Here is a 20,456-nt window from a genome sequence, read left to right on the forward strand (position 1 = left end):
CCAACTAGCCTACTTGTTACTCTGTACATATCCTGAATACTACTCTATGGATCCAACTAGCCTACTTGTTACTCTGTATATATTCTGAATACTACCCAATTGGTCCAACCAGTCCACACATACTTTACCTCCCTGCCTTCAAGTACTATACACCCAGAATGTTTTAAAAGTGAGACTAAGTAACTTTATTAATGTATTTTATAAGCAACACACGTAATGGAAAGAACCATAACAAAATATCAGCAACAGAAAGTGTGATGAATTAATAAAATTATTTAATCCTCAGTGTAATGATCTATTTTGATAGTTCCTACAAGTGAAATTAAGTGTCCTGGTGGCCAAGAATATTTGATTCCATTACATATGTATCTTGCAGGTACTTTGTGGTACTATAGTAAAAAAGCTCCAAGATAACTAGGTCCTATATTTCTTTAATGGAGCAACTGGTGATGAATCTCTAGTCCTAGTGTTTTCTATGCTCCCTACTACAAACAACCTAATAAGTATGAAAACAAAGACAATCTCCTAAATTATCATTTGATTCAACATTTGTCATTAGTAAATTAGATTTGATATTTATTTTGAAGATCTTATATTTTTAATAATTCAGAATAATAAATTAGTAGTATAAATGCTACATATTTTTAAAATATAATATAAACACAGATCCGCTGTAGTAAGTAAAACACAACTCAACATTCCGTGCATAAAGAGTTACAAATGTGCGAGTAAACCACTTGTTCTTCACTAGAAGTAGACAAAGATCAAAATCTATTAGAGATTGGTGAACAAATGACTGTTGAAACTATTTCTTTAGCTTTATCTTTACCTACCTTATAAACTAAGTATTCTTATTCTAAAACTGTTTCTTTAGCCTTACCTTTAACTGCTTTATAAACCAAGTAATCTCATTCTGAAACTGTTTCATTAGCCCTTCCTTTAACTACCTTGTAAATCAAGTAATCTCATTCTCAGCCAACCTAAAACAATCTTTATCCTAGCTTTACCCTCTCTTGCTACATTGATCTACTAATTTTTCCACAGCTATCTCTACCTTCAAGCAGTGTATAAAACTACCTACTATTGATGAAAAGCTTACAGATGAACCAATCTTTACCTCGTTATGACAATTTACCTGTGCTATTAAAACTGGAAGAACTTCAATTAGCTGATCCACAGTAGCTGTCGACACAATTTCAGATATAGTTGGATGTGGGGCTAGCTTCTGCAAAATAGTGATGGCAAGATGGCGTTCCAAAGGTCGTGTCATTTCAGACCACAGAAGCACCATCAAGGAGCTGACAACAGGCTCTAAATCTTCAAGAAATCTTCAGAGAGAATGATTAGAGAACATAAATCATAATATATCATACCAGTAAAATAGTTTGTCAGTGAACATAAATCAAAATCTGTCAAACCAGTAAAATAATGTGTAAATGAACATAAATAATCTATCATACCAGTAAAATAGCATGTTGATGAACATAAATAATAATCTATCAAACCAGTAAAAGAGTGTGTTGATGAACATAAATCATAATCTATCAAACCAGTAAAAGAGTGTGTTGATGAACATAAATCATAATCTATCATACCAGTAAAATAGTATGTTGATGAATGTAAGTCGTAACACTATGTAACACAAATTCCTGGATAGTATGTGTTATTTCTTAATTTCTTATGTTGTAAAAATATAGAAAATGGCCATTATTCCCTTCAAACTTTGCTTTTGTGACCTAGATATTGAAAGTTAGAAATTAACCTATTTTCTATGTAAAAATGGGCAAATTTGCACATTTTCATTTACATAAGGTCTAAATAAAACAACATATGAATCCAGATTTACATGTATTTATACTAATGTTATACAAAAATGAACAAAAATGTTTAGAAGTGAATAGTTTTTCAAGATTTGTGACTATAATGTAAATCACTTTCCCTGTATCAGCCCCAAAATATAGTATCCCATCATGTTTTCATTATATGCTCCTTAGTAGTGGCGTTCAAAGTCCAGTATATCTCGGTGGAAGCGCTTGCCTTATTCCTCTGAGTATGCTCCCATGTTCTCCGAGAACTTATCAAGATGAGCGACAAGAATACAGACTTCCAGGGACATCCTGCAGCCCATTTTGCTGTAGTTCTTCACCAGAGCCCCAACCAGTTCCACATACTTTTCGGCCTTGTGAATGCCCAAGAAGCCCCAAACCACTGCGACAAAGCTGCCCCAAACTTTTGTTCCCTTCCTACTAAGCTACTTGGGAAATTCTATGTGTTCCAAGATCTTCTTTATTTGTGGTTCAACGAAGACACCAGCTTTGACCTTTGCCTCAGACAGCTTAGGGAAGAAGTCTCAAAGGTATTGGAAAGCTGCAGACTCCTTATCAAGAGCTGTGACAAATTGTTTCATAAGACCCAATTTTATGTGCAATGGTGGGAACAACACCTTCAAGAGGTCCACTCGTGGCTCACACGTGAAATTGTGCCTCCCCACAGAGAACTCAGTCCGTTGTGACCAGTGCTTCCTGTTGTAGTGTGCTGTGGTATCCATGCTGTCCTAAAGGCAAAAACAAACAGGGAAACTTGGTAAAGCCTCCTTGAAGACCCATCAGGAATAGCACCATTTTGAATCCTTCCAGCCATATTCATACTACTTCAAAGCTTCTAGCAAGGTCTTGACACTGTTGTATTTTTCTTTGAGGTGCACCAAATGAGCCAGGAGAAGAGACATACTTATTCCTGTTATGGAGCAACACAGTTAATGTGTAAGAGATTCATGCAAAATATTTTATATGTGATATTTTTTCTATATTATTGGAAATTTAAAACATAAATAAATTAAAAGATATTTAAATTTTAAAAGGTCTAAAATGTGTATGATATAAAATCTTACTTTTCAAGCAAGCAAAAATTATCCGTCTTACATTCTAGAGTTTTTTTTTTTGCAGTGCTCACAGGTAAATTGAGATGCCCAGATTTTGTCTTGATCCCTGACAGGCATGCCAAAATATGCCTTGTATGCTTCATACATTTCAGAAGATGCTGTCACAGAGTACTGTTTTGCTCTGTCTTGATAAATTGGCCATATACATAACAGAATGCATCTGGAGAATGCTTGCAGCTTCTTGGTGCCATCTCTGATAAAATCAGATAGGTCTAGGTGTTCACTTAGGAAGCTAGAACTAAACTAAGTGGTGAGTGATGAGCCCCTGTATATATATATATTACTATGGAAAGTTATAGAAAATTCTGAAAGGTTCTTGAAAATTCTCCCAAGTTCTACAACATTCCAGAAAATTGTTGCAACTTATACAACATTCTAGAAAGTTCTTGAAAATTCTTGCAAGTTCAGAAAATCCTCTATCAGCTGCTCAGCACTGAATATACTTGGATTGGTCTGGAAAATGCATAAATTTGAAAATTTTATTACCCAGATCATAAAAGTAAAGTTTGAAGAGAAAAACAGATCTTTTCCATTTACTTCAGGCATAAGCAATTGAGTAATAACACTTTCTGCCTAGGAACAAGAAAAAGTAAAAATTGTATTATATGGTATAATCTATCAAATGAATAGTGTATTGATAAACATAAATTATAATTTATCATACTAGTAAAAATGTTGATTAACATAAATCATAATCTATCAAACCAGTAAAATAATGTATTGATGACCATAAATTATAATTATCAAACCAGTAGCACAGTGTGTTGATAAACATAAGTCATAATCATTCAAACCAGTAAAATGTGTATTGATAAACATAAATCATAATCTATCATACCAGTAAAATAGTGTGTTAATGAACATAATCATAATCTATCAAATGAATAAAATAGTGTGTGGATGAACATAAATCATTATATTTCAAACAGTCAGTTGCAAACTCTCTCTTTGTTAACCTGAAGATAACCTAAGGTTGAAATGCTGTTCTATGCTTTACTTTGATAAAAGTATTAATACCCATACCAGCCATTTTGAGATACATTTTTACTTCAAGTGGGTTTCTTGTCATCACAAAAGTGAAAACAAGTGTGGCATTAGGTTTCTACTCGAAAACATTATGGATATATAACCCAGAATTCTTAGTTTAAGGAAATAAGCACATAATGAAAGCTGCAATATCCTACTAACATGCTTATACAGTTCAAGGAGAAAGCAAGAAGATCATGAACAGGAACAATGACAAGAGGTAGGGTGAAAGAAACATGAAGTTCATCCTGGGTGTTGGAGAACACTATGAAAGTCCTGAAAGCAAACAACTAAGACACAGCCACAGAAGTGATAACAAAAAAACAGGAATAAAAATAGGAGAGATGGTAAAGGACTGGAAACAGAAAAAGACACCAGTGTACTATATACTGCATTCTCTGTGGAGGATGCAGTGACATTTATATAGGTGAAACTGACAGAGGCCTGACAAACAGAGTAAATGACCAGATGTCAGAAGACACAGTACACCTAATGCAATAGTAGTAAATGCAGAAAACACCTGCATAATTGGAAGGAAACTAAAGTTATCTGTAAAGGGATGGAAAACCAACAAAGGAAAGCTACAGAGAATGTTAACATCTTATTAAAAATAAACACCATAGTTAGAAAATATAAGTGGATAGAAACAAAAGCAATCTTAGTGAGATGCTGAGTGGTCAGGTGAAGAACATGTACCCATGTGTATATATACACCCTTGTAAGGCACTATGGTGTTCCAATCTCGAGTACAACTTGGAGTCAGAATAATGAGAGAACAAAGATCCTGTTATAATCTCATTGCAACCTCAGTATCAATGATACTCCATTGCTGCCTTTAATATTGTGTTAATGCTAGGCATGCTTTCCTGTTAAACAGAACAGGTAGCGTAATGTTTGACAAATTTCTAAAAATAAAAAAATGAACAATAGTTTCAACTAAACTTGATAATAGTGAAGGAATATGGGGAAAAAGTTGATGAGACAGATACAGAAAAGATATCACAAAAAAGGATTTTGACTAGAATATGATAAATAACAGTTTTGAAAGGCAACAATCACATTTAATTATTAATGTAGCAAGATTAAGAATCAACCTAGATCGATTATTCTATTGTTAGAAATGTTATAGTGGTGATTTAATTTATTTCTTTTTTAATTATTTCCTTGGCTCAGCTTTGATCCTAAGAGATGAATGTGAGTCGGTAAACATGATTATATACACTAAAGTTCACGTATGGGTGTCTTCGGCAAAGGTTACTCTACAACAAGTATCTCTAACTAGTTGACAATAAATTCAAAAATATAAATAATACAAACTGCACTTGTTTTCAAAACTGCATATATTCTGAACAAGTTAAACACTATAGAAAAAATACCTTACACTATGGAAGTCACAAATGTATCTTAAACACTACAGTTTTCTTCTTGTCAAAAGTCCACTTAATCCAAATTATTTCTCATCTGCTTGCTACATTTTATACTTCTGTCATTTAGGCCTTCTTGAATCTCTATACCCTCAACATCAATGGATTACACATGACATCCAGTTGTCTCAACATCAATGAATTATACACACAATGTACAATTTTTACCAAGTTACACAGCCAGACTTATCATAACTATCGCTTTTAAAATAATTGCTTTTAACTCTCATTATGTAAAACCTAAACAATCATGAAATATTCATTCAAAAGATAAATAATAGCTATAGTAAACACTTTTATATCTTACAATATGCTACTAACTGAGATAAATGGTTAACCCACAACTGCATGCTAGTGAAATACCTTTTAACATCTGAAAATACAGATGATGAAAAAATAGATAAATTCAGGGCTAAGTTCAAATGGAAATTATAAATCCATGATATGATGGGGCAACTGAAACTTAAGTTTTGGAAAGGAAAGATAACAGGAAATACTTCTAAATTCCAGGTTATAAGTTATTTACTAGTAGTATGTTTTTAGAAAATGAGGTGGTGTGGCTCTTAGTAGGAGAGATGAAATATAGTTTGTTGGAACTGAAGTTATAACTGGTAGTCAGTTGAAACTACACAAACTATAACTGAATTGTGAAAGGCAAAAAGTTTTAAGTCAGCAACCGATATAAGCCATTTGGTTAGACAGATGATGCCAATGAGAAATTGCAGTTGTTAGAAATGAAGTAATTAAGCTAATTAGGAACTGCTAATTGGGATTGTGAGAATTCAAGTAGTAGGGGATAGAAGTTTCTTCAAATGATTTTGGATAGTTTGTTTTTTTATCTTAGAATCAACCAGATATGATTACTTTTAGTTTTACTGTTAACCTCAATTAGGATGTAGTTCCAAGTAAGGAATAACCAGAAAAGAGTAATCACTACATAATTAGATTTAAGATTCTGATGTTTTGATGAGGAAATATAAATGATTTTATTATTAATTTTCAGAATGAAAGTTCTGAAACCACAAGACAGGATTTATCCTCAGTGAATTGCAGCTAAAAGGTAATGTGGGAAAGATAAAGGGAAGTTAAAATAATAAATTGCTTTTAATTAAAGAAAGCAAGTTTATGAGAAAAAAGAAAATCGCAAACATAACTGGCTCATGATGGGCATCAAATGGAAAACAAAGAATAAATACCCTAAGATAGAATTAAAATTATGAGATATGACAGAAGATTTATAAAACTATGGGAAGGCTTTGGATCTGGTTGAAACAAAATTAAAAAGTACAAATGAAATTCTGGAAAACAGCTGCCTGATAATGTCAAAATTATCAGCAAGTATTTTTTTAACATGTTAAAAGTAAGTAAACTGTTGAAGTGTTAAATGGGCCCTAAAGAACAGTAACTTCTATTGAAGTCTTTGAGATGGCAAAGCTTTCAAGTTTTTCTTTAATATTTTTTCAAAGATATTAGCATTATTCCAGACTCTGTACAATTTACAAAATTTTGGAATTAACATAAACTAATTAACTATTAATTCTTTCTTGTAAAGTAAAAATATTGAAAGAATAAAAACTATTAAATTGCCAATTTCAGGTAACATGGTTTTAATTTTTCATATGTCACTATATAGATGCCTATGGGTTGCAGAGATATTAATTTATTCATGTTTTTTAAGGAGAGGATAAGAGTTCCCCACAAATTTCAGACCAGTTAATCTTACTTGTATAATATTAATAATTATATTCTGATTTAAGAAGCCTTCAACAAATATGGCAAAATATAAAACACATTCAATATTGAATCAGTAGAGGTCTTGATTTACTAATATTTTTTCCTTTTTATCAATGTTACTTATAAGAATGATGTGTGGATTGGTGTAGTAAGGTTTTTGAAAAATAAGTTGATAAGGTGCCACACAGAATATCAACTAAGTAAATGAGAATGAAATTGTGAAAAAAAAAAGTTACACAAACAACAGGACAGGTGGGTGAGAAAAAGCAAAGTCAGGTAAAACTGAACCTATATTACTAGTAAACTAACAATCCATTAAAACTGAACCTATATTACTAGCACAATAACAGTAATAAAACTGAACCTTTATTACTAGTAAAACTGAACCTTTATTACTTGTACACTAACAGTCTAGTAAAACTAAACCTATATTACTAGTAAACTAACAGTTCATTAAAACTGAACCTTTATTACTAGTACAATAACAGTCTAGTAAAACTGAACCTTTATTACTAGTACAATAACAGTCTAGTAAAACTAAACCTTTATTACTAGTAAAATAACAGTCTAGTAAAACTGAACCTTCATTACTAGGCCTATATTTTACTTGTTATTTACTGAAAAGGGGAGTTTTTACTCAACTTTTGGAGACAAAATTTTTGGAGAGTAAAAATTTAAACCCGTCCTTTAAGTATCAAGAAGTCGCTGAATCCCTTTCCAAAGTCGAACAGAGAGTTGGTAAAGAATTTTAAGTAATACATTATATTACAGTTCTACAGTAAAATTAAATTTAATTTCAAATGACTAAAGTATTTACAACTACAGACACATCTTCAATCACACTTACTCAGAGGATCTAACATCTTTATCATTGATCGTCTTTAAAAGCGTTCTCAAAACTTGTTTATTCAACTGTTTCGGAATGTTAATTTCTTTCCAGATAAATTCAGACGATGAAGAACTAATTGACGACCTATTTGAACCATCTAACGCTGCCATAACGAAAACCTTATTTACACTCGCTGCACTTTTCACGCTATATACTATGCAAAATACGATATGAAAACTTTCCAAAACTTTCTTAAAACTTTCCATTATAGCCAAAATTTCCCATCCATATTGATTATGTAAATTCATAAAACAAAACAGAAGTAATAAACAGCAAGAGAAATGTAAGATAATGTTATTCTGTTTCTATGTTATTACACATATTTTCCTAAAGCTTTACAACCCTACGTTGGTTTCGGGTTTTGGGTAAAGTCTGTAAGCGAAATTTGGTCTACGTACAAAATCAGTGTACATTGGACACGTTTTCATTTTCTCTATATTTATTAGTTTATGCCGAAACTTTAGATATTGCTCATCATCATAATGATAGACAAAGTTAGGATTTTTACGTATGTTGTTGGTGCAACATTGTTTTCAGAACTGGTTTATATGTTGTGGCTGAAGTTTAAGCACTGTTATAAGAACACAGTCAGCTTAGCGTCTATTCATCGTAATACTAGTATTATACGAAATGTGGACATTAACGACCAAGAGGTTGGATCCAGTTATAAACCTATAAACAAAGTTCTTATTTTCCCTGATCCTGATATTACATGCAAGAGGCTAATACTAAATGGAAGATGTACTTATTCAAATTGTCAGTTTTTGCATTCAAAAACATCGTTGTATTACTTGATCAAAATGCTCTGTACGGCTAAAAAAAAAATGGATATTTGTGTGTATATGATGATGTACAGCGTTCTTGGAGAAAAGATTGTTGATGCCCACAAAAAAGGCGTTGTTGTTCGTGTTATAACTGATGGTCAGATGGGAGACGTGCCATCTTCTCAAATAGGAAGGTTTCGTGAAGCAGGTATGTATTTTAAGCATAACTTTAGTGTTAAGCTAACGAAGTTAAGATCGATTCTACTTGACTTAATTCTATCATTAACATTTGAAATTAATATTTCCGTTTGTACTAAGGACCAACTTTAAAACTTAAGTTGTTAAAGCACGAATTGTTAAAACTTTGTTTGCCGACAGCGTGGTTAAGAAGTGAAATAATTTTTAAAATTTATTTATATACTGTTTCTGACTGGTACTTTGTTAAAGGTTGAAGCAAGGTGAGAAAATCTGATATTACTTTAAAATATATATATCGGAGGTGATTCGTATATTAGTATTCCATCTTTCAGTATAGTCTGTGGACTGTTGCATCTTACACTGGTTGAGGTTTGTTTTCTTTCTTCATTACTCTCTAATTTAGTTCAACCAAATTTATATATGTTATAAGCATGTTTGTTTGTTAGAATCATGTGTGTAATTAAATTAATTTTAAGGCAATTTTATTTTTAAAGACTAGCAAGGTATAAATAACTTATTGTGCAAAATATTTTTTACAAATAGTAAATGTTTTTGTTTTGAATTTGCTTGCTGATTAGAAGTTTTATTATTATGAGTTACAGCTAATGGATTACAGAAAAATATTTGTATAACAGGTATGGGGCTCAGCATAGCCAAGCGTGTTAAGGCGTGTGACTTGTAATCTGAGGGTCGCGGGTTCGCATCCCCGTCGCGTCAAACATGCTAGCCGTGGGGGCGTTATAATGTTACGGTCAATCACACTATTTGTTGGTAAAAGAGTAGCCCAAGAGTTGGTGAAGGGTGGTGATGACTAGCTGCCTTCCCTCTAGTCGTGCACTGCTAAATTAGAGATGGCTAGCACATATAGCCCTCGAGTAGCTTTGTGAGAAATTCAAAACAAACAAACAGGTATGATATATCAATCATTTTTCAGGAACACAAGTTTTACTGTTAGGTCCTGTGTATTTAAGAATGCCTGTGCACCAGAACCATTGGGCCTTTTATACTTTGACTTGCATTTCAAAAATTGTTTCTAGGTAAACAGATAGTACTATGTATGACTCAGTATAACAGTGCATAACCAATTACATACAGCTACACATGCTTGTGCTTGCTTATAGCTATGGTGAATGTAAGTGTTGGCAAGCACCTATTGTTGTGAATCATAAACAACTGCTTGTAAATGAGTAATACTATTAGTAAATTATAGTAAAATTAGCACAAACTTCAATTATGGAAAACTTATTTTTTAAATATTCTGATGGGATGTGATTTGTCCTCAGACCCCCTCAGCATTGGCTACCTTTGCACACTATTCTGAGTTGCCTGACTGATCAAAAAATGCTTTTCCACTCTTAGAAAGATTGTAGCAGTGATAAAAATGAATGTTATTCCCATTTTAAAAACTATAACTTGTAATAAGTATTAGTGTAAATATACTGTATTAGTGTAACAGAAACTGTGGAGATGATTCTTATATGAATATTTTCAGGCATTCCTGTACGTTCAAATTCTACTACTACTTTTTTGATGCACCACAAGTTTATCATTATTGACAATGAAACTCTTATCAATGGCTCGTTTAATTGGACCAAACAAGCGGTGACGGGAAATTATGAAAATATCTTAATCACAAACCAGAAGGAACTTGTAGAGCCTTACACACAGGAGTTTCACCGTCTTTGGCAGCTATATGATCCTGTGCAACTTGAGAGAAACAGATTCACAATGAATAATTCAAAGAGTCATCACTCAGTAGAGTAATATGTTACTTGTTATTTCTATCTGATTTTGTGTCATCAGCAGAAGACAATCACCAGAAATAATCTGACTGGCATTCCAGTATTTAACATATATATAAGTTCTGAGTTTTCAGAAGAACAGTTTTTAGTAATGTTTCAGTTCTGTTATAGTCAAGTAAAATCATTGTGTATACATCTTGTTTACTTGTGTTATCTCTGAGTTATTTAGACTTCTGTTGTAAATATATTTTGAATGTTTTATGGGTTAGTGTGAGAGTACATGGCATTAAACTAGTTCTAGAGTACTTAGAACAGTCAGTAATTTAGTGATTGAGAAACTTTGGAAAGAGTCTAAAAACATGGTTACGTTATAAATACTATAATTGTGAGTCAGTTGAAATATTTAGTTTTTGTTAAGTGTTTGGATCAGTGTTACTTATTTCATATATTCAGTTCCTTAGTGCACTATAGCTGCACTCATTCCAGTATTTAACATATATATATAAGTTCTGAGTTTTCAGAAGAACAGTTTTTAGTAATGTTTGAGTTCTGTTATAGTCAAGTAAAATCATTGTGTATACATCCTGTTTACTTGTGTTATCTCTGAGTTATTTAGACTTCTGTTGTAAATATATTTTGAATGTTTTATGGGTTAGTGTGAGAGTACATGGCATTAAACTAGTTCTAGAGTACTTAGAACAGTCAGTAATTTAGTGATTGAGAGACTTTGGAAAGAGTCTAAAAACATGGTTACGTTTTAAATACTATAATTGTGAGTCAGTTGAAATATTTAGTTTTTGTTAAGTGTTTGGATCAGTGTTACTTATTTCATATATTCAGTTCCTTAGTGCACTATAGCTGTAAAATTATACAAGTGAGCTCTCTTGTTTTTTATGTTAGTCCAGGTAATTCTGTTAGAGCATCATTTGTAGTTACGTGGGTCTAAAATGTAAAACAAAAGCACAAACTTAGAGAAATGTTAATGAAGAAATAAACTAATTTGTTATCTTTACATGGAATAACTCATCCTTATTTTCATCCATATGTTACAACACTTTTGTCAGAAGTACGATTATTTTGACGATATATAATATAATATGGTTCAGTTCTAACACGTTAATATCACATCTAGATTAAGAAGCCATACTGGATCTTTACTAGAGGTGAAATTATTTAAAGAGAGCCAAGAAGAGCAAGACCAAAAATTAAAAGAGGTCTAAGAAGAAATTTACAGAAAATTAAAAAATTATCAGAAGAAAAAAGGCATTAAAAATATGTGTAATATACAAGTAGAAATAAAATAAAAAATAAATCTGATTGAAGACAAGATCCATAAAACCATAGGGGACATACATGGGGATTACAACAAGTTTGAAGAAGTGCAGAAGGATGTCAAAGTACAGGAAGGCTGTAATGACAACATAAAAGATGTCAACAAGTACAGAAAAAAAACTGACAGAATAAAATATCTGGAAAATGAATTATTAAGTACAAAAATTAAACCTTCACTTTCATATATCAGCTTAAAAGTTAACAGATAACATCAGATTTTGGGACAACATAGGACCTGTTGATCCATCTTGGCTTTTCCATGCTCTAAATTGACTTTTTAGAAAACTTTATCATTCATGCACTTATCAAGTTTTTTAAACTCATTTAAATGTATTGTGTCCACGTTAAACATCATCTACCGTGTTTACTCGCTTATAAGACGGGGATTTTTCCTCGAGATTTCGGGCTCAAAATGGGGGGGCCCGTCTTATAGGCGAGGTCTACAGACATAGAAAATAAATTTAGTTCACTCAGAACTGTGCAGATATTTCAGACAGTGAAAATAGGGAAGTGAGCTATCTTGTTATTATTAGATCTGTGATTGTGGAGAACACGGAGGAATGTGACCTCTACGATGATGGATTGTCCGAGGAGCAGTTTTATGAACTGTTTGGAGATAGCGACAACGAATAATTTGAAGACTTTTGAATTTCATAACTTGCATACTGATTTGCTGTGTTTTATTAAATTGCAGATTGCGTAAACTCTTTTAATACTTTGAAGAAATGTGGTTTAAAAGTTAGCATAAACGTACTTTGATACTGAAATATGTTGTGATAAGTTTTGTGCGTTAGATTGTTCTTTGTTATGTGTTTTAAATATGAATATTTATCATACAGTAAATAAAATAGTTGATGAAATTCCATTAAACGCTTGAACACCGAGTTTGGATTTATTCATTTATTTTCACTTTTCTATCTCTTCTATTTTTCTCCTTCTAATCTGAAATCGAAATATCGTATACGAAACCCAAAATTAGGTTTCTATTAAGTTCCATTTTTTTCACTTTTCTCTCGTTACCTGCTTTCCTTCCTTCGTCTTATAAACGAGTCTAAACAGAATATCGACAATCTCTCGGGTGAAGTTGGGACCCGTCTTATAAACGAAGAAAAACGGTACTACAAAAGACAGAATGAGAGAACCTCTTGGTCCACACCTGTTGCAACTACTGTTGTTCTAGAATACTAAAAATAATTGGGAATTCAGTGATCAGGAAACAAAGCAGTGTTATAAATATCAGAAGAAATGACACCCATGTTTCTTCTATTAATTACATATTTTACTATTCATATCTCGTTATAAAAATTAATGAATGTTTTCTTTAAAAAAAATTTTTTCTGGGAATTATTGCACAGGAGAAGCATAGAGTTTTATCTTTTTTTGGAATTTCGCACAAAGCTACTCGAGGGCTATCTGTGCTAGCCATCCCTAATTTTGCAGTGTAAGACTAGAGGGAAGGCAGCTAGTCTTCACCACCCACCACCAACTCTTGGGCTACTCTTTTACCAACGAATAGTGGGATTGACCGTCACATTATACGCCCCCACGGCTGGGAGGGCGAGCATGTTTAGCGCGACGCGGGCGCGAACCCGCGACCCTCAGATTACGAGTCGCACGCCTTACGCGCTTGGCCATGCCAGGCCCTAGAGTTTTATAAATTGTAACGTTTGTACCTGTTAATAGTGCCATCTTTTATTGTAAATATAATATATACATACAGTTTATACATACCGTAGTTATTTTTCTAATTGTCTGGATTTTGAATACCCAAAATGTTAAATTTTTATGGATTTTTTTTGGTATAATGTAATATATGGGATCACATTTCATTAGCTTCAATTAACACTTATGGCACTGAGATAGTATATTTCAATAGAACAGATGACGTCACTATTTTTTATTATTTTGGTCACGTACGTAAGTATAAAACGTCCACACCATTGTTTCTTTATAGCAAGACGAGAATTGGTGATACGTGAGTCAGTTTTAGTCCAGTGAAATATTTAGGTTCAGTGAAGTATTTAGATCAGTGTTAGATATTGCGCACGTTCAGATGCTCAAATTGTTTGCCACTAAATACAAATAACTATTTTGTTATGAATGTCACAGTAGTTTCATATGAGGATCATTTGTAAAGTTTCTTAAGTTCACAATTTATAACAGTGTACAAGCTTGGGGGAAGAAACGTTAAGGTAAAAATAAAGTAATTTATTATCATTATTTCAGCTGGACTGTTTTCTTTCATCTAAACGAATCACTTTAAGTAAAGAATAAGTTACGAAACTGCAATGTTTCATTTTTAGCCCAGGAAAGCTGCTCCCACAGTATAACCTTATGTGTATCGTTATCATAAATAGCCCCCCGCTAGTACCGCGGTAAGTCGACGGACTTACAATGCCAAAGTCAGGGGTTCGATTCCCCTCGGTGTGCTCAGCAGATAGCTCGATGTGACTTTGCTATAAGAAAACACACACAAAGTCTGTTATATGGCCCGGCATGGTCAAATGTGTTAAGACGTTCGACCCGTAATTTGAGAGTCGCAGGTTCGAATCCCCGTTGCACCAAACATGCTCGCCCTTTTAGCCGTGGGTTCGTTATAATGTGCGGTCAATCCCACTATTCGTTGGTAAAAGAGTAGCCCAAGAGTTGGCGGTGAGTGGTGATGACTAGCTGCCTTCCCTCTAATCTTACACTGATAAATTAGGGACGACTAGCGCAGATAGCCCTCGAGTAGCTTTGCTCGAAATTCAAAAACAAAAACAAACAATATCATAAATAATAAGATATCTCATAAAAAATTTGCAAATTCAGAATTTTCTACACAAAATTAAATAAAACACGTGTGGATTAAGTTGTTTTGTTTTTTGTTGTAATTTCCTGATGGACGTGTAATCTGTTAGGTATATAAGACGGTTTAATTTAAGAGTTACTATTTAGCTTATATTGTGGCTTAATATTTAAATATATTAATGATTGTTTAGTTTTCGTTACAGGAGAGTTGAAAATATATTGTTTTTTAAGTGTTGGTTGAAACAAATTTCATAAGTAACTATACGAGTCGTATCTTGCGTTTGTAATTATATTGCTGTCAAGGCTTCACTAATGTTATTGAAGTTACGTTACTCAGATCTTCGATATTTTTCTCGCTACCTCAAGTGTTTGTTTGTTTGTTTTTGAATTTCGCACAAAGCTACTCGAGGGCTATCTGTGCTAGCCGTCCCTAATTTAGCAGTGTAAGACGAGAGGGAAGGCAGCTAGTCATCACCACCCACCGCCAACTGTTGGGCTACTCTTTTACCAACAAATGGTGGGATCGACCGAACATTATAATGCCCCTACGGCTGAAAGGGCGAGCATGTTTGGTGTGAGGGGAATTTGAACCCGTGAGTTTAATAGAGATAAGGAGAACAGTGTGTAGTGTCAAACGGTGTTCTTAAGCAATTGAATCTGCCTGTGTGGACTTTGACGAAAAAGAGAAAATTCTTCAAGGTTCGGGATACAACTGTGGTAACCCTCAAGGTATCGCAAATAAATTATTCACTGATACAATTGGGGTAAGGGTAGGGAAAAATAATTCGTTTTGTCAGTTGGATTCTAAAGTAATTGAATCATCCTGTGTGGAATTTCGACAATAAAAGAGTAGTATTTAGAGTTTTTAATACAACTTTGATATCCTAAAATGTAAATAATTTTCATACATACATTTAGCCTCTTTTTTTTCAATTTCGCGCAAAGCTACACAAGAACTATCTGCGCTAGCCGTCCCTAAGTTAGCAGTGTAAGGCTAGAGGGAAGGCAGTTAGTCATCATCACCCACCGCCAACTCTTGAGCTACTCTTTTCCCAACGAATAGTGGGATTGACCGTCACGTTATAATGCTCCACTGCTGAAAAGGCGAGCATGTTTTGGTGCGATGGGGATTCGAACCCGCGACCCTCAGATTACGAGTCAAACGCCTTAACCCACCTGAGCCTATTTTTATTATATTATTTTAAAACAAGTAGATTGTGTGCTGTTGGTTTATTATTGAGGTTTATTGCTAACAAGTCACAGACACTAACTATAGAAGAATTCCAAACCTATATACAAAAAACCTTGACATAACCCATAAAGTGTGAACTAACACAAAAAAAGACTTGTATTTTTTAGTGATTGGTAATTCTATATCAATTACTGCTGTATGTTATTTACGAGAACCAATCAATTATTATTTTAAGTAGTGGTCCCTCCAAGAATTTTTCATCTGTATTACCTCACATACCAAATTTCAAGAAAATCAGTTCAGTCAGAACTCAGATACAGAATACCAAAATTCACCTGATTTTGTTGATCCTTTTTTTCCACATACAAAATTATTTAGAATCTTTAATATTTAAAAACGTATTTCTAAAACTTATATTTTCGTGAAATTTGGTACACATTTTAATATGCCGCTTACTGTCATGTGTCTGAAAAACACTGTGCAAGCCAAACACAACTTTCAACTGTTACAGTAAAAAGAGAGGTACTTTTGCTCAGACCTGCAGAACAAATGGTAAAAGGGGTCGTTCTGAAATTATTAGAGAAATCCCATGATCTCAGGTTAAAAATCGGCTGTTATTCGTATTTTATCGAATCTCAGTTGACCAGGGTGTTCATATATCTTGTTCTATAATCTAAGTCACACTGTCCCTTCAACATAAGATAGTTTACATATATGTAAGTAACAATATAACATTGTAATAAATCACATTTAATTTTATTTATATTTACCACTTTTCTGTACTTTGGACATTCACCTAATACATAGGCCAAATACTGCTTGACGTGATAAGCCCATGAATATAAGTATACGCAAAACCAATGTATTTACAGTTTACACCTATACGTATACATATATATTAGGCTTAGTTGATCAAAAAATGATATATGGTGATATCCTTCACAATCTGTTTTTTTTTTAAAGGAGTGATCTCGAGACCAAAAACAGTGCGTCCAAATAAAATAGAAGATGTGAAATGAAAATTGTCATCCAAATCAGTGTACTAATGACGTTGATGACAACAGAAATTTAATAATTAAGGTAAACATTATCTTACAAGCTTCGTAACAAAATGATAGAACTGTAAGTTCTCATTTTTACCCTGTACTGAAAGTAACACTCAGAAGACCTTACTCAATTATATACTACTGGCCAAAATCTTAAGGAAAATAAAAAAAAACTTTTTTAGCGTTTAAAAGGGCAAATGTGAACACTATGAAATTAGCCGAAGTACTAGCTAGTTAAAAGTTTAAGACCATACCAAAAAGAAGTTCTAAACAGGGTAGAAAATGCCCATGAAGAGGTTTCAGTAGTGAACTGCATGCCCGTAATTGCTTTTGACTTCAAACATTCGCTTTGGCATGGTCGATATAAGTGTTTGTAGAAGGCTGGCTGGAATGTTATTCCAAGTGGTGGAGATGGCTTCACGAAGATCATGCACTGTTTGGAAGTGACATCCATTTCTATAGATTTCCCTTGCCATCCACCCCAAACACTTTCAATGGGGTTCAGTTCGGGCAAATGCGCTGAATGGTCCAAAAGAATCACGTTATTCGCCATGAAAAAGTCCTTTGTCCTGCGGGCATTGTGGATTGCAGCGTTGTCCTGCTGAAAGATCCAGTCATTTCCACACAAGCGAGGGCCTTTAGTCAATAAGGATGCTCTCTTCAACATGCAAATGTAGCCAACTGCTGTTTGACGCCCCTGTATAACCTGAAGCTCTATTGTTCCATGGAAGGAGAAAGCACCCCAGATCATGATGGAACTTCCTCCACTGTGTCATGTAAAAAAATGTATCTGATGGGATATTCTTATCGTGCCAGTAACGTTGAAAACCATCTGGACCATCCAGGTTAAATTTTTTTCTCATAAAAGAACAAAACCTTCGTCCACTTTTCTATGTCCCATGTGTGGTGCTTCTCAGAAAAGTTTAACCGAGCTGTTTTGTGGTGTGGAAGGAGGCGTGGCCTTTGAAGACGTTTACGGTTTTTAAAGCCTTTCTCTCGTAGATATCGTCTTATTGTTCTTGAGCCGTATTCTGCGTCTGTAAGGGCCTTAATCCAGTTCGACGATCGGCTAATGTATTGCCGGACAACCAGTCGAATCCTCCTGCTCAACGCCGGCAAAATTTTCTTGGGCCGACCACTTAAAGTTCTCATTCCTTATCCCTTAGGGTCTTTTAAGAAATTTGTAACAGCAGTTTTACTACGCCCAATCTTACCAGCGATGGCACGTTGAAAGAGGTCTTGCTTTTGCAGCTAGACAATTCTGCTACGTTCAAACTCTGTCAGCTTTTTAGCATTTGCCATGTTTTAACCCAATGTAACACAGAAGATGTCAGTGGGAGATGTTGACAACGCTCATGCTTGAACACAAATGACTAAATTTCGTTACGTGTTTACCGATTAACGCTTCGTTTTACTATGGTCTTAAACTTTTGACCAGCTAATATTTCGGCTAATTTCATAGTGTTCACTTTTTCCCTATTAAATGCTAAACAAAGTTTCCCCCCCCCTCTTTTCTTATTTTCATCTTTCAAAACTCTACTCAAATAAGTGGTTAAGTCTAACAACGCAAAATGCATATTTTTTCTTTATGTTCATTGGCCTTAAGATTTTGGCCAGCAGTGTATTTTAAATTCAATTAAAACGTGTTTAATTTAGCTTTGAAATCCGTCCTAGATGTAACTAAAGACATAAATTATTCTAGTGATGTAACCAACAGCTACTTACTTATCTATCAACATCATTAGGGACATTGATCAAAGGAAATTAAATTGTCTTTTATTTATATAAGTGGCCAATACATAAAATTAAATCAAAGTAATTATGTTCCCATGATATATATAATTGACGACCAACACTGTAGGTGAAGTTTGGAAGTCTCACGTTATTCGCCACGAAAGAATATTCGTTATTCTTACAAAAAGAAGACTTTCAACCTATGAATAAAATGGCAGAGGTCGCTTTTCCAGGAGAGCAAGAATCTATCATTTTCAATCGTCAAGCTATACCTACCGTTGTATGAATCAATTCAGTAAAACATCTAAACTGCACAGCAATAAGATTTGTCTACTAGTGTTGTTTCGTCACAATACTTTATTGATACGCATCAAACTCAGTGTATTTGTACGAGTATTATAATTAACGTATCAAATGAATGTATTTACTCTTATATCATTATAAGCATATTTACACATATATCATAATAATCGTAGCCGAAGCCTGTCTTGAAATAAGAAACCAGAAGGTTTATTTTGACCGTTTCTAACTGGTAAAAGTTACTATTATGTCGTTAAGGAGAGTGCTGTAACATTTTTCATTACCAGCTTTCTTTCCAAACATTTAACTTACATATACTACAGATAGTATATTAACTTATGATTAGAGAAAATAACCACAAAACTCTGATTTGTAACTGATGGTTTTTATGCGATTGATTTTGTAAACGAAAAATAATTCATGTTGGGAAAACAGTTTCAAAATCCACGCGAAGAAATATAGCTCTTTTGAATGTTGTTGTTGTTTGTTTCTTATTAATCATAAAGCTACACAACGGGCTATCTGTACTCTGCCCATCACGGGTATCAAAACCCGATTTCTAGAAGTAAAATCCGTAGACATACCCCTGTGCCACTGAGGGGCGACTGTGTTTAAATGGTCCAAAAATAATTACTTGATTTATAGTTAAAGTTCTTTGACGACTAGGAATGTTAACAAACTTTCAGTATTGTGGTGATATTTGTATGTAACTAAAACGTGATAAAACTAGTATATATAGCTGTTATTGGATACAAGAGCAACCTTATCTTCAACTGTTGTATCAGTGACCACTTGACGACCCGCTAATAATAGAGAAGTGTCAAAGTTTAACTGAAATGTTACTGATCAAACAGAACTTTGTATTTCATTCTGATTTAGTGACTTTCAATGACGTACAAAGATGGTTGCAAAGTTTTGTGACTTTTATTTGTATGTTATGATTTAAACATAAAGTGAATAATCTATAGAATAAGGTAAGGTTTGCTATTATATGTATTTCCTATATTAGTAAACTATTTGCTCAAAGAATTGCATGTCAGGACCCCTAAGATAGTGACATCGTTTTCTTTCTAACCATTGATGACATGTTGGAACAATTGGGTCATCATCCTTCTCTCATAACATTAATGTAAAAGTATAATCATTTTTGACACAGGTTTGAGATCCTATGAATGTGTTTTTGAACTTTTAATAGATAATGAGTGAATGAACAATAAGTAATCATTTATTATTTTTAGTTGTAGCAAACATGAATTACTTATACTTAAATATAGTTGTATGACTCATATACTTTAGAGTTAACAAATATAATTGCGAAGTTTGTAATAAAATACATAGGATGCC

At 33.4% G+C, this 20,456-nt stretch overlaps 2 protein-coding genes across 2 annotated transcripts in view; one reads left to right on the plus strand and one right to left on the minus strand.

The window, feature by feature from the left end:
• Nucleotides 1-8,172, minus strand: part of LOC143236041 (AP-5 complex subunit zeta-1-like) — a 63,499-nt gene extending 55,327 nt beyond the window's left edge. The window contains 2 exon segments of the mRNA XM_076474273.1: nucleotides 1,136-1,328; nucleotides 7,973-8,172. Of these exon segments, the coding sequence (XP_076330388.1) occupies nucleotides 1,136-1,328; nucleotides 7,973-8,124 (345 nt within the window). The 5' untranslated portion in view covers nucleotides 8,125-8,172.
• A 245-nt stretch (nucleotides 8,173-8,417) lies between these two features.
• zuc (Mitochondrial cardiolipin hydrolase zuc) lies at nucleotides 8,418-11,730 on the plus strand. The gene is made up of 2 exons (XM_076474274.1): nucleotides 8,418-8,986; nucleotides 10,469-11,730. Exons 1-2 carry the CDS (start codon nucleotides 8,497-8,499, stop codon nucleotides 10,738-10,740), a joined length of 762 nt encoding a protein of 253 aa, XP_076330389.1. The 5' UTR covers nucleotides 8,418-8,496; the 3' UTR covers nucleotides 10,741-11,730.
• The last annotated feature ends 8,726 nt before the right edge of the window (nucleotides 11,731-20,456 follow it).

This window comes from Tachypleus tridentatus, chromosome 13 (genome assembly GCF_004210375.1).
Source record: "Tachypleus tridentatus isolate NWPU-2018 chromosome 13, ASM421037v1, whole genome shotgun sequence".
Taxonomy (NCBI): Eukaryota; Metazoa; Arthropoda; class Merostomata; order Xiphosura; family Limulidae; genus Tachypleus; species Tachypleus tridentatus.

What these genes read in the sequence shown, in the direction of transcription:
- zuc (XM_076474274.1), top strand. Translation starts at nt 8,497, where the DNA reads ATGATAGACAAAGTTAGGATTTTTACGTATGTTGTTGGTGCAACATTG. An exon ending in AGGAAGGTTTCGTGAAGCAG is followed by an intron (nt 8,987 to 10,468) that starts GTATGTATTTTA and finishes GAATATTTTCAG; the next exon opens with GCATTCCTGTACGTTCAAAT.